General features: G+C 35.0%; 1 protein-coding gene across 2 annotated transcripts; it reads right to left on the bottom strand.

Moving 5' to 3' along the window:
• Positions 1-2,145: 2,145 nt before the first annotated feature.
• On the bottom strand, positions 2,146-15,400 carry hepacamb (hepatic and glial cell adhesion molecule b). 2 transcript variants are annotated; one of them, XM_051110641.1, is made up of 8 exons: positions 15,089-15,400; positions 7,776-8,117; positions 7,414-7,695; positions 7,222-7,315; positions 7,046-7,131; positions 5,248-5,283; positions 4,762-4,832; positions 2,146-4,439 (listed from the first exon to the last, which is right to left on the bottom strand). In XM_051110641.1, exons 1-8 carry the CDS (start codon positions 15,174-15,176, stop codon positions 4,110-4,112), a joined length of 1,329 nt encoding a protein of 442 aa, XP_050966598.1. In that variant the 5' UTR covers positions 15,177-15,400; the 3' UTR covers positions 2,146-4,109. The 2 variants fall into 2 exon arrangements, with proteins under 2 accessions (XP_050966598.1, XP_050966599.1); XM_051110642.1 differs by lacking the exon at positions 5,248-5,283.
• Positions 15,401-15,472: the final 72 nt, after the last annotated feature.

Here is a 15,472-nt window from a genome sequence, read left to right as displayed (position 1 = left end):
CAGTAAACTTTCCATAAAATTATCAAACTTTCATAAGCAATCACTAGAAGCATGGAAAATAGCCTTTAAATATAATTTCTCTCCACATTCATGCATACTATGGAATAACCAGTTTGTGTTGTCTAATAACAAGAGTATGTTTTAAAAAGAATGGTTTTAATAAGGGATTATATTTCTTTTTGAATTATTGAACACTAATGGTGAGATTTATACTTTTCAGCAATTTCTTTCTTTCTCAGGGATTGAATCTTGTAGTGATTATAATTTGGTTGTGAAAAGCATTTTCCCTAAATTGCTTTACCTTGTGAAAATACATCTCAGTTATAATTCAGCTGTCCGACAAATTCCAAATCTTGTTATTGGAGGTATTAATATGGATATTAGCACTCATAAATTGGAAACAATTCTTCTTCATACCTTCTACTGAGAAAATATGGTCGGCATCTAATAAATTTTTACTGTTTCCTGGAAATGGTGTGCAACGGGGTTTGAGATACCTTTTCTCTTGTTTGGTGGGTGTGTCAAAAATGTCAGCCCAATCAACTGCAACATGTTTACAAACCACGTGGTATTAAAGTGAGACAGCTCGCACAATGCATGCATTTATAGAATTTTCTACATCCCCTATGGAGCTGTAAATAAGCTGACACAAATCTTGCTATGGCCGTTGTTTACACACTGATGCACAAACTGCTATATACAATGGGAGTTTGAAAGTAAATGTAATTAACATCAAAATAAATTCACAAGAGCAAGTGTATTGTTTACACGTTTATTTACATTAAAGGCAAAATAACTAAAATAATTAAAGCACAAGTATAGATCTGGAACTTCTTTAAGTCTGTCTAATATCATGTAGTAATTGCAATGCCTTCTGGTCCATATCCTTTCCTTAGGAAGGTGTGCTAGACACTGATTAACATAACATAAAAATATACTAAACATATTTATATATTTTGCTATTGTATTGCAGAGTGACACTTTCATAAACTTTTCTATACTTTTATAATTGGGCTATATAATAGTAAATATTACAGTATCATAGCACGACAACAGTAATCAGCAATAATGATAAGCCTAACACTCACAATAAAAAAAAAATAAGGTCATATATATCGTACACAATCTCGGATGTAAGCAGTGGATTATCCTTCACCTGAAATGTTTGTCTTTTCATACTGAAATGCAAGGCAAACGTTGAATCACAATATTTAGGAACCACAGTTTCTACAAATCCCTTCACTCAACTGGGACGTTCTCTTTTATTCTGGACGGCAAGGGCTGTGACTATAAAATCGAGTGTATTTTGCATTATTAAACATATTTATATAGATTTCATCAGGCTCTTTTGAAAATTCTTCAAAAAGAACACAAAGAATGGCCTTCTCAGCTGCCATAGTTGCAACTCTTGCGTCATCAGAACAGGGTGTTCAACGCACCACCGTTTACGTTTAAAAAACGTTTTGCATCGTTTGTCGGGGCTGAACGCAGCCCTGATAGAGCGTTTGACGCTTGACGTTAGTCTTAACAAGCGAATTGTTGTTATGAAATGTTTCTACTTATGGAAGCTCGTTTTTGCAATGGAATAAAAACAAAAAAGTAATTGTGTATTCAAACTTTCGTGTTTATGTCTCACAGTTAGGACTTTCTTTGCGAGGTAATGACCAACTGAGAGATATAAATTCACAACTGTGAAAAAGAAAGAAAGAAAAATAAACAAACTCCAGATTGTAAGATAAAAAGTTGTAATTGCGGAAAGAAGCTTCCACACCTACTTATGCTAATCTTTTAAAACTTTTGTTCATGACTGGAACTGTTTTTGAAGCATTGTTTTTCCACAGAAGTAATCTATTAGCATTCCCTATGCTTATTTGGGTTTCTGTCTCCAACTTATACATTTATGCATGGGTATGAATCAACACAAGAACAGCCTGCTCCCTTTACAATGCCCGTTCTCAACGGCAGTGCCCGTGCATAACAAGGAGCCTACTGTGTCTTTTGTGTGAATCAGCATGCACATTGTCCCTCCCTTTTCAGGAACAGTATGAACTTTAGTGAGAAAGACATGATTACATAATGCTCAGATTATGAGCAGGAGAAACACTGGACGAAATTACATCAAATATGTGAAAGACTGCATTCAGGTCTTTTTCAAAGTTTTATTTAACATCTTCGCTACAGATCAACTCTATTTGCCATTTACTATCACCAAAATAAAACTGAAAAACTAAACAAAAGGAAACACAAACATTCACTGCTGACTTGACAAAGCCTTCCATTGAAGTGCGCAACAGTTGTTGTGTAGTTTGAACAAGTATAGTAAGTGTAGCTGCTGGGGTGTTGCTAGGGCACTGCTTGGGAGTTTTGGCTGGTTGCTGGAGCGTTCCTATGGTGCTATGGTGTTCTGGGTGCTATGGTATTTGAGCTGGTTTCTAGGGCAGGTATTTTCAAACTTTTTAAAACTAGTCCACCCAAAAAAAGAAAGTTCTGTCATTAATTACTCACCCTCATGTCGTTCCAAACCTGCAAGACCTGAAATCAGAGACCTTTCTGGCCCTGCATAGACAGCAACGCAGCTACCACGTTCAAGACGCAGAAAGGTAGTAAGGACATCGTTTAAAACAGTCTGTGTGACATCAGTAGTTCAATCTTAATGTTATGAAGCTGCGAGAATACTATTTGTGCACAAGGAAAACCAAAATAATGACAAATATTATGATAAAATTTCTTCTCTTCCATGTCAGCCTTCGACGTGTGTTCATGAGAGTATCTTAATGCATGGTGGTACAGAAATGCAAGACAAAATTAGAAGGCAGGCAACAGGTTAAAAAAAGGGTAAGCACTGGCAGTGTTTTTACAAGTTGAAGTATAATGGAATATTTCTAGACAGGTAAGCTAAACATAAAGTTCCTAAACATAAATATTCCTAAATCTGAACGCTGAATAAATAAGCTTTCTATTGATGTATGGTTTGTTAGGAAAGGACAATATTTGGCCGAGACACAATTATTAAAAATCTGGAATCTGAAGGTGCAAAAAAATCAAAATATAAAGTGTATGCATATTACTAATCAGAAATTAAGTTTTGATATACTTACGATAGGAAATTTACAAAATATCATAATGGAACATGATCTTTACTTAATATCCTAATGATTTTAGGCATAAAAGAAAAATCGATAATTTTGACCCATATTGTTGGCTATTGCTACAAATATTATCCATGCTACTTAGGACTGGTTTTGTGCTACAGGGTCACATATGTTGAAACTTTTGTTGAAAATAGCCTATTTTTATGTGTTGAGACATGCCTTCCATTTGATAGACCCTTAAAAGTTGTGTTTGTAATGTCTAAATCGTGAGGCGCAAAAGGGGCATTTGCTAAAGTTTTTTGAAAATTTGTTTGATTTTTGTAGAAAATGATTTCATTTATTACTCACTCTCATGTCGTTCCAAACCCGTAAGACCTTTGTTCATCTTCAGAACACAAATTAAGATATTTTTGATGAAAATTTCTGACAGTGCATAGACATCAACACAACTATATGTTCAAGGCCCAGAAAAGTAGTAAGGACATTGTTAAAATAATCCATGTGACATCAGTGGTTCAACCTTAATTTTATGAAACACTGAGAATACTTTTTGTGCGCAAAAAAACAAAAATAACGACTTTATTCAACAATTTCTTCTCTTTCGTGTCAGTCTTTGATGCTCATGAGAGTTCACAAGAGTACAAGGATGCAAACTGGTAATAAAAAACCCACTGTTGTAATTAAACAAATATAATTCAACTATAATTAATCTTTAGGACTGTGCTGAATTTGGTGAATTTAGCCTGAAGGCTTGGTCAAGCCAACGCAATCACAGTGAAATACTCAGACATCTCTGAGAGTGAAGAGATCCTAGCGTGTTAAATCAACTAAACATTCACAATGTGCTTTTGAAAAAGTGTCTTAACATGGTAAGGCTAAACAAGTTTGAAATGCATAGTTTTGGAGCATATACATGAACAAATTTACATACATTAATGCAAAAATATTTGTGCAGGTCAATAGAGTGTCTGTCTTTTCGCAGCATGTGGGCTCGGCAGACGCGGTCAGCGCGATCATCTATGATTTTGGGGAGCCTCTGGGTTCCTGTGGAGGGGTGGACGGATCCTCAGGTATCCTGGCTGGAGATGAAGCCGCAGAGTGCTGAGAGGCTCGACCAGACCCTCGGCCGCGGGGCGAAGACGGGGCTGGTGGGCTCTGACTGTGTCCCTTCCTCCGGCGATGGTGCGGTGGGGATTTAGTGGAGGTGCGAGGGTATCTGCGAGAGGAGCGCGCTGGCGGCTCGAGCGAGTCGGATGGAGGAGGTATTGAGCTGCTGTAACTCGGAGGGCTGCTGTTGTTGGAAGTGCATGTTTCACACGTTGACGCTGGCTCACCAGGAGGAGAATCCTGAGGATGTTAAGTGCAGGCATTTACAGTCTTCACACGCCTACATCAATGCACTTTCATATTATCAAGATGCGTGAAACTTCTAGGCTGTTCTTGTAGCACAGAAATGTGATAATCTCATAACCTATTCTGCTGTACAGTGCATTAGAATATGTGGTGAATATTAATGGCTAATGTAAAGAAATGTTGCAGTCAGGTGGTTGCTCTCTGACTTACAGACAGCTCTGTTGAGGTAATGAACCACTCATCCACTTGAAAGTCTATTTTTAAACATAAAGCAGATGTGATGGGAAAGGGAAATTAAATAATGATGTCATAATACCTTCTCTTTTAAGATGTAGAGTGATACAGGATTCCTGCGCTCATGATCAGTCATTATTGGGATGGCATCATCTAGAAACATAAATCAAAAATATACATATAATTATATTAACTATAATATAATATATACAACAGCTACTTCTGACCTTGCAATCTGATTGGCTGAGAGGTCTTTCTAGCCAAGTGTTATTCTACCAGTAACCACAGGAACTGTTTCACTGTTTGTATCACTCCACTTTCAGCACTTCTCACAGCGAGTGTAATGATGGACACACAAATCCACTATAATCTTACAAATAGGCCTACTACTGTTATTGTGTCACGGAATGTAGTGTATTATGAGTTTTTTGGCGAAAATCTAGTTGTTTTAACTTCAAATATGCGGTTTGTCAATAAAAATAGTGCCTATTTGAAAATTTGCTTTGTTTTCGTCTCCAGAGTGTTACCGGCCTTTCAGTGCTCATGAACCTGCCAAGAGCAGCCTTACCTTGGCCAATTCTTCTGGAATTTGCCGCTGATGTCTCTATAGTGGTTAAACATGAGATTAAATTCATTTTGGGCATATTGAATGGACAACACATAAAAATTAATACAAAATATTTCAGTAGAAATAAACAGTATTTACAATTGTCTGTCTAACCGAATATTTTTGCTTCTTTTTAAAAATAGCAGAATAAGACTTATTTTCTGTGGTAAACAATAAATCAGGCATTTCAACTATTAATGTTAATTTAATTTACATGATCAGACATTATTGCGATGACATCCTCTTGATATAAAAATGATAATTATATAATATAATATAATAATGCAGAAAAAATTATAAATATAAAATAAAATTAAAAATACAAACAACACATATTTTTTTTAAATGGGGGATAAGTCAAAATTATTTTCTGTGGTAATAAACAATAACAATTTAATTTAATTTAATTTAATTTAATTTAATTTAATTTAATTTAATTTAATTTAATTTAATTTAATTTAATTTAATTTAATTTAATTTAATTTAATTTAATTTAATTTAATCCTGCACTAATGTTCAGACATTATAGCAATGACTTACACATAATATAATATAATATAATAATACAGAACAATGTATAAATATACAATCAAATAAAAAAATCAATAAAAATACTAACTACATGTCTATTGATTCAAATTTTGTATTTTTTTCCCCTTTTGTTATGGTAATCAACAATTCGTCAGAACATTACATTTAATTCCTAACATACAGTTGAGGTCAAACGTTTAGATATACCTTGAAGAATCTGCAAAAATGTTAACTATTTTACCAATAGAAGAGGGATCCTACAAAATGCATGTTATTTTTATTTAGTACTGACCTGAATAAGATATTGCACAGAAAATATGTTTACATATAGTCCACAAGAGAAAATAATAGTTTAATTTATAAAAATGACCCCATTCAAAAGTTTACATACACTTGATTCTTAATACTGTGTTGTTACCTGAATGATTTACTGAATGAATTTAAATATCAGGGTAAATTTAACTTATTTTGTCTTCTGGGAAACATGTAATTATTTGCTTTTGAAGGGCAGTACTAAATGAAACAATATGATATTTAGGCAAAAATAAGAAAAATGTACACATCCCCATTATGTTCAAAAGTTTTCACTCCTAGCTCTTAATGCATCATTTTTCCTTCTAAAGCATCAGTGAGCATTTGAACCTTCTGTAATAGTTGCATATGAGTCCCTCAGTTGTCCTCAATGTGAAAAGATGGATCTTAAAATCATGCAGTCATTGTTGGAAAGGGTTCAAATATACAAAAATGCTGGAAAACCAAAGAATTTGTGGGACCTGAAGGATTTTTGAAGAACAGCAGGCAGTTTAACTGTTCATGACAAACAAGGGACTCATGAACTATCACTAAACAAAAAACAAAAAAAAACTTGTTGTGGATCATTCAGGTAACAACACAGTAATAAGAATCAAGCATATGTAAACTTCTGAACGGTATAGTAGTATAAATTCAACTATTCAACTATTTCTCTTTTGAACTATATGTAAACATCTTTTGTGTGAAATATCTTATTCAGGTCAGTACTAAATAAAAAATAACATGCATTTCGTATGATCCCTCTTATTTTGTGAAATAATTAATATTTTGCATATTCTGCAAGGTGTACAGTACGTAAATTTTTGACCTCAACTGTAATTCATTAAAAACGTAATGAATGAGCCTGTTTGGCCAGTCTGTATGTACTCTGTAAATCAATATGAAGTAACAAAATTACATTAATTACATTACATACCCTCCGGCTTGATGTCTTGATACCTGATGTGATGGTTTTGTGGAATGGGTCTTGGTTTAATAGTTTTGGACTTCTGTCTTTTTGACCTGTTAATGAAAGTATTTGTGGTGACACATCAGTTTACACTGAAATTGTTAACTTGAGGATAGATGAGGGGCAAAGAAAAAAAGTCATACTTTTTTGACGGCTTCCAGCAAGCACACATAGTTACAAGGGTGACAAGGAGGAAGATTCCCACTGTAGACAGTATGATATAAAGAGAGCTCCTTTCTGGAAACAAAAGAACATATTCAGCCATTTTACTTTTGCAAACATGAAACAAATATGTACTGAACATATAAAATGATGTTCAGATAACCCATTCTTACTGTAAACAGTGAGTCTGACTGGTAGACTTCTCATGCTACTAATAGGGTTCTCCACCATACAGCTGTAGATGTCATCATCAACCATCTGAACACGTGTGATGGTCAGGACTTTCTGATCCGCTGACAGCAGCAGACGGGTCTCGTTTAGTAACGGATGACCACCTTTTGCCCAGCCGTAGGTGGTCTTAGTGCCTGTTTCATGGGTGCAGTTTAGCGTGAAATTTTCAGTCAGTTCCAGAACGGTGGAGGTGAGCATGTGGACGTGTGGCTTAGAGATTGGCTCTGGCAAAACATCAAGTATGGTTTTATTGTTATCAGTAGATTATTATGATTCCAGTTCTGTAATGTTTGATTTTTCTTACCATCCACTGTCAGCTCGATGCTGCTCTCTCCAGTGAAGGTGTCATCGGTGATGGAGATCTCTACTTCATAAGTGCCCTCATCAGAAAGCCTGAGGTTATGGAGCAGCAGAGTACCATTCTCAAACACAAGGATGCGGTCTCGGTATTCCGGCCGCAGGTTACCGATGATCTCCGTGCCGATGGACTGGACCACTGTAACAGGTTTGTCCCTTTTCAGTTGCCATTTGATTACAGGGGGATCTTGACTGGTGCTTGTGTATCGGACGGAGAGCAGAGCTTCTCCACCCACCGTCCCTCTGATTAGAGTCTCGAGACTGGTGATGTTCACTCCCTGAACACATGCTGTGACAGGAACAATCTTGTTTAAACATCTGATTTATGAGATTAATGTTAGTTTGCCAAAATGTAAAGAGATCAAGTTAGCACCAGTGAACAACAAAACCCAATTGCCCAATTTACCCAATTTACCCTTTACCCCAATCTGACCAATCACAATGCCAAATCCACCGTTTTGTCCTACAAACAAACCAGTGAGTAGATTAATTAGTCTTACCGCAGTTGAAGTAAAATACCTTCTGATGTTAATTCATGTTTATTTTGTGTCTTAAGTAAAAAAGGCTCTGCGAAGGTTAATTGCTACTCAAAACTAGCTTAAAACTGGCCATTTTGGGGGGTAAAATACACATTTTTTGGTGGGGTTCCCCTGGTAAAATTTGCATTCCAGGGGCTAAATGTCAAGTTATTAGGATTGCTTCAACCTGCAGACATGAAAACAACCTGCGGCAACAGTGTTAAAGTATCCCAATTTCACAGGAAAATCAAAGGTCATTACCATTGTTGACAATATTTAGGCCTAAATTAAGTTTTTTTTTGGTTTTGAATTGCTTTTAAAATCTGGATTTAAACAATTGTAACACACACACACACACACACACACACACACAAAACTAATTAAACTAATAAACTTAAATGTGATGCATATTTGTCAGGCATACATTAATGAAACGGTTAATAACGGGTAAGATTCCTGTAGGAGCACAATCATGTTTACATATTTATCAATAATAAATCTAGCTTGTTCTACTGTTATACATTTGAACCAATTGAAAATAGCTCATTCCATATTTTAATACAGTTCATACTTTTTAGCTGAATAAATGTAATTGTTTTCACAATTAACAGTTTTATTCTGATTTGAATAAAAGCCATTTGAATAAATACATTACATTTTTTTTATATTATTAAAAAAATTGCATTAAAATATTATTTTATTAAAACAGATGCAAATAGTTTATAAACTGTCAACCCAATCTCACAGCAATTTGTACATATTTTATAAGGTTGCTAATTTGTACAAATGTTTATGATTTGTGAAAAATACGTACGTATACGAGGTGGCAAATTTGTAGGAATTCGGAGATGAGGCCACCTTATAGAATACGTACAAATTGGTTGTGAGCATTGCAAATCTCATTACATCTTTCATCAATCTATGACTAGTGTTGGGCAAGTTAGACTATTTACAAAATGTAATACATCATATATTACTAGCTGCTGTCTTTAAAAATTAATTAGTTACATTACAATATTACTGATTCTAAGTTGTCACACGTAACACTACTTTTAAGTTACTTTTCAATTACTTTCACCAAAATATCTACAGAAAAGTATGACTAGGCATTATAAAATGCCCAAATGTAGTTTATTGCTGCTCATTATTCCAGTGGAGGATAATTTAATAGGTCTATATACAGTGCACAGCATAAATGAGTACACCCCCTCTAAATTCACCAGTTACTCTTTATTTAGATGACATGTTAGGGTTCTTTGGAGATATACTGTTCCAACAAGCCAGCTTGATCAATTACCGAAGAAGAATGTCAAAATTATTTAGGAAAATAAGATTTTCTTATCAAAATGATAAAACGATGTGTTGCAAAAATGAGTACACCCTCATTAGTTACTAAATAAAACTAAAAAAAAAATTGATTTTTGATGAACAGGTATGTGTATTGAACCAAAATGTTTAAAGACAAGTCATTTTCTGACAATTAAAAGTGCTACATATCCTACTGAATCATACTCAGACTTGATGCTGGCAACAATGAAACCACTTGAGAGAAAACTGCAGGGTGATTTATTTCTTAGAATAAAAGAGGATGCCTCCCATATTCAATGATCCCAATAAAATATTCGAATAATATAATTGTAAAAAATAGTCTTAAAATCTGGACCCAATTTGTGCGTCATTTTAGTCTTCACAATACCCCTTTATTATTCCCAATACACTCCAATCCTTTGTTCTACCCTTCCATCCTGGATAATGCTTATGCCTCATGGAAAAACCCGTTTTGGTGACCTTTACATTGATGGTGTTTTTGCCTCTTTTGATCAGTTGATCTCTTGGTTTAATATCCCCAAAAGCAGATATTTCAGATATTTACAAACTCGAGACTTTGTGCGTAAAAATGTGTTAACTTTCCAAATGCTCCTCTTCCTTTGGTTCTGGACATCATACTGGGTGTGGACCTTTGTGCTAAAGGGTCAATTTCTAAGATAGTCAATATAATTGATAATTTGTAGTTTGTCTCGGATAACCTACACACCAGTTGGTCCCAAGACATTGGTACTACAGGCTAGCTCGTATCAACCCCTCTATTGACCCTGAGTGTGACAGGTGTCATTCTGGTCCGGCTACTTTAATCCATATGTTCTGGTCCTGTCCTGCCCTGTCTGCTTTTTGGAGGCAAATTTTTGTTTCATTGTCAGCCATTACTTTTGTCAATATTCCACCTTGTCCAATTACTGGTTTATTTAAAGTTCTCCCACCTGGCCTTTCTTTGCCTTCACAATTTTCAGATTCCGTAGCTTTTTTATCCTTGTTGGCTAGGCGTTTAATTCTGCTGAACTGGAAGAACCCTCATCCTCCTTCTCACACCCGCTGGGTAAAGGACGTTCTTTACTTTATGAAGTTAGAGAAAATCAGGTACTCTCTTCACCGACCCAGCACTATTTTTGTTAAACTCTGGTAGCCCCTTCGTGAACATGTCCAAACTCTCCAGCTTGACCCGGTTCTTTGAGACTGAGTCCCCCCTCAGCCTACACTCACAGTTTTGTTTGGGATACACTCTATGTACAGCTTGATCAAAATACTGTAGAACGGTATTTGCTGTATGAAGGATTGCACTAGGTTTTTGTTGTTGTTGTTATTTATTTATTTATTATGATTAATTTGTAAATTATTTATTTATCTTTGAAAAATATATTCTGGTGTATTTGTTCACTGCCACATACAGTATTTAAGTGTGCTTTTGTTGTTGTTATCCTGTGGCTTTTGTATTGTAATAAAAATGTATAAATAAAACAAAAAAACAAACAGACAAACAACAACAACAACAACAACAAAACACAAATATTCTAGCTCAAGGTTCAAAATCAGAGTTCATAATCAGAAGTTTGATGGTTTAAGCCACACAAGAATTAGCATGTGCCATTAGCCATTATGCTCTTGAGCAAAGCACTTCACCTCAGCCTCCTCTAAGAGGATCGTATCTATAGTAAGTGCATTGTAGGACACTAGGGATTAAAGTGTCTGCTAAATTACTATTTACATAATTAGTGCATACTGTTATTACATACATTAAGTATGACTAATGCTCAAATCATGGCATTTTTTCATTTAGCATTTCATCTCTTTCGCTATATAAAAGTAAAACTTTATAAACTTTATAATACTTTATAAACTTCAAACTTTATAATGCAGTGGGCAGGTGTTTCTCTTCAACAGTCCAAAACAAGTCTGATAAAGCACATCCATCCATAATAAAAAGTGTCACACACTGCACTGGGGAGTGAATAAAAGACTTCTGTAGTGGATCGATGCATTTTGGTAAGAAAAATATCCATATTTAAAGTGTAGCTGTACATGGAAGCAGCTCCAGGTGGATGACGTAGGACGTTTAGGAGTCTCGTGAAAACCAATGTTTGTTTACAGGAGCAAAGGAAGCAAAGGAAAACCAGTCTCCTTTTGGCTTATTTCGAAATCCTTCAACATTTTTCTTTACAAAGCCTCATTTTGTACTTCTAATTCGTGACCGGAGTTTTGTTTTGAGCTTTCTACTGCACATCTGCGTTTGTCAATGCTGACATCCTACGTCATCTGCCCGGAGCTGTTTCCGTGTACAACTGTTATGCTAGCTAGAGAAAATGATTATTCCATTTAAACAGACTTTTTCTTACAAAAATGCATTGATTTGCTACAGGAGGCCTTAATTCACCCCCCTGAGCTGTTTGAGACACTTTTATTATGGATGGATGCGCTTTATTGGACTTGTTTTGGACTGACGAAGAGAAACACCCGCCCACTGCATTATAAAGCTTGAAAGAGCCAGAACAATTTTTAATGTAATTCTGATTGCATTCGTCTGAAAGAAAAAAGTCATATACACCTAGGATGCCTTGAGAGGGAGTAAATAATGGGATAATTCTCATTTTTGGTTGAACTAACCTTTTACTTTGTCAATTTGGTAAGGCCTCACCCTGCCTTCTGTCTGACTTCACTGCAACCTGGTGCACATAAAAGCTGTAATAACACTCATCAGATCTCATTGCCAGAGAGGGCAACAACATAACTTACATAAAGTACACTTGCACAGTTCAAGACACCTTTTACTATCGAGCTCTTTCAGATATTGATGACTCAGATCACATTCAAGCCAAAAAATGGGTCACAACTCTGTTATGTTCAGTCTGTTCTGACAGTCTCACAGACAGCAAGAAAAGTAATGACAAATAACAAAATGAATCTAACTACATAATCATGCATAGATACTATAGCAATAAACACTACAATTTAAAAGTTGGGGGTCTGTGATATTTCTTTTAATGTTTTCAGAAGGAGTGTTTTATGCTTGCCGTGGTAGCATTTATTTAATTAAAAATGCAATAACAACCAACACTGTGAAATATTATTGCAGTTAAAAAAACAAACAACAACCAAGACTACATAATATGGGTTCACATATCACTGTCAATTTTCCTTATTGGCTTGTCTTATTGATGCCGTGCATGATATTAATAAATGTCAATGCTTCGTTTTGAATTTTGATTGTACTTAAAAAAAATTACATCTGTAATTAATTTCTGTGAGTACATTTATAATTACGCTATTGACCTATCCCTTACACCTTAACCCACCCTTAAACCTACCCAAAGCACCAAATCTCTCCCTAACCTTACCTGTATCCCACCTCAGTAGCAGCAAAAGTGTTTTGCAATACAGTATTAACACAATAAGTACACTGTACTTATTTTTTGAAGTAAGTATATAGTAGTTAAGACCACCTAATATAAAGTGGGACCTTGCACTGTATTTAGTGGGCCACCTTTTAAAGCTGTAAATATTGTAATATAAAGCATCAAAGATTCTCATTCTCTTTGTCTGATAACCAGCAGAATAAAGCCTGTGTGGAAACGGCCCATCTCCTTGGTAACTGCTTACAGTGCGAAAGGCCTGCCAGAGATGAGCACACAAAAGCTTGAATTGTTTGGCCCAATTTCCTGGCATGAAAAGGACCTACAGAGCGACAAACAATCAGTGTGATTAGATGAAAAGTGACACACGGGGCTCCTGTGACTCTGTTGATGACAACATTGGCCAATTGTACAACACAAACAGCTTCTAAAGTAGTCATGATGCGAGGATAGGAATGAGTTTTCATGATGTTGTAAATTGCAATATAAAGTACATTGTAAGTCATCTTTGTCCATTCAGTAACTTATTGTCTCAATGCTGCTACAGTATCCGCTCGGACACTGCTCCAGACAGGCACAGCATTACACTGTAATACTAGACTACAAAAACCTACACAAACTACATTTTTCATGTACTCAACATTCTTTTTTTTTGGTATAGCAATATTCCAGATATTTTTAGTCATTCTCATAATGAATTACTGTCACTGCATTACTGTATATAACCCAATATCAAATCAAATTGAATTTATTTTAACCCTGGATAGCCTGACATATGAAATAATAGTCAGAAAAAAATCCTTTTTTTTTTTTTTTTTTTTTTCCCTTTTTTTATTTTTGCATTGACTATAATATTTGATACACCAGGCATTTATATTATGATATATATAGAGCTTGATAATATGCAATTTGTTGCAGTTGCTGATATTTGTATGTCCAGAAAATAAGATGAAATTCTGAAAGCTTGTAATGTAAATCAATGAAATCCTGTATAGCAGACAACTTACATAAAATGCATATTAGTTGTCACCCTGTATCGGCCTGTATCACCCTTGTCTTATTTGAATGCTTAGTTTTATGACCAAAGCTCTGTAGTTTTTATTATGGGGGAAAATATGAAATACAATGCTGATTTAGAGACAAATAATTGTGCCTCAAAAGCCTGATGTGTGTGTGTGTATTTATATACATATATGGACAATCAAGTAAACTTAAGATGCCTCAGTCCAGTAAACATTCTTCTTGAAATATTACTGAAGTTATTACATTTACTATTTAAAAATAAAAAAAAAGAAAGCAAAAGACAAAAGACATGTATACCAATTTCAGAATTATACAAAAGTGCCTTTTACTTGCTAAAAAAAGTATATCAGTCAGACGACAAAAGTGTTGTAGAAGATTGTGTACAACAGTTTTTTTTTTTTTTAAGTTTTTGTGACCATGATGATCATTTAGAGTCATTTGCGTATAAAATATGATACAGGGTTAAGAAAGTACAAGAATACTTTTCAAGCATAACATTTCAAAAAAGTTTCAAGTGATAAAACAAAAGATATTTTGTTATTAAGATAAAAATGATTGTAACACATTTTGGATGCCAAACATCCACAAAAAAAAAAAAAAAAAAAAAAAAAAAAAAAAAATCACACTGACACCAGTTGTTAAAAACTAACAAGTAATAAGTGTTAAAAAGATTTCAGAAAAGCTTAAAATATGACACCAGTTCAGAAGAAAGCTTTAGCACTATTTGTTTACCACTTGATTTGATTTTTTTTTTACCTTATGAAATGAAATTCATACATCAAGTGTAGTACATAAGTCCAAAATGGTCTAAATACTGTATTTATTAGTTTGCACTAATATAGTTATTTTCTGGTTTCTATTCAATACAAAACCCATTGAAACTTAACATTGCCAATGACATAGTACAATATAAAAGGAAAAAGGCGTTTTATAATTTTTTTTTTTGAACTTCCAGCCATAACTACGCCATAAGTTCTCGGTCAAGACCAACGGTGCAGCATTGTCATTTGATAAAAAGCTACATTTGTTCCTCTTACCTGAATGAATCAGAACTGCAAGGACCAAGAGGAGAGGAGCAGCAAAAGCAGCTGATGCCCAAGAGAAAGCCTCCTTCTGTGCCTTCATCTTGGGTCTAACTTTCACAGTCTTCCCAAAACAATTAGCATGATTTGTTCACTCCGAGCACGTCCCCCAACTCAGAATCCGGCCATTCCTTCCGAGGCTGGGCTATGCTATGCTGCGGTCAAACACGCACACACACACACACACACACACAGAAGTGCACTCACACACACATGTGCATGTGTATGCATTCTCACAAACAGTGCACTATGATGGCATGTTTATGAGTCGTTGAATGGGTCTGTTTGTGTAAGGGGGGAGAAGAGGGTGCTAATATATGTGTGGGGAGGTTGTCGTTG

This window comes from Labeo rohita, chromosome 5 (genome assembly GCF_022985175.1).
Source record: "Labeo rohita strain BAU-BD-2019 chromosome 5, IGBB_LRoh.1.0, whole genome shotgun sequence".
Taxonomy (NCBI): Eukaryota; Metazoa; Chordata; class Actinopteri; order Cypriniformes; family Cyprinidae; genus Labeo; species Labeo rohita.
This window is presented reverse-complemented; position numbering and strand designations above follow the sequence as displayed.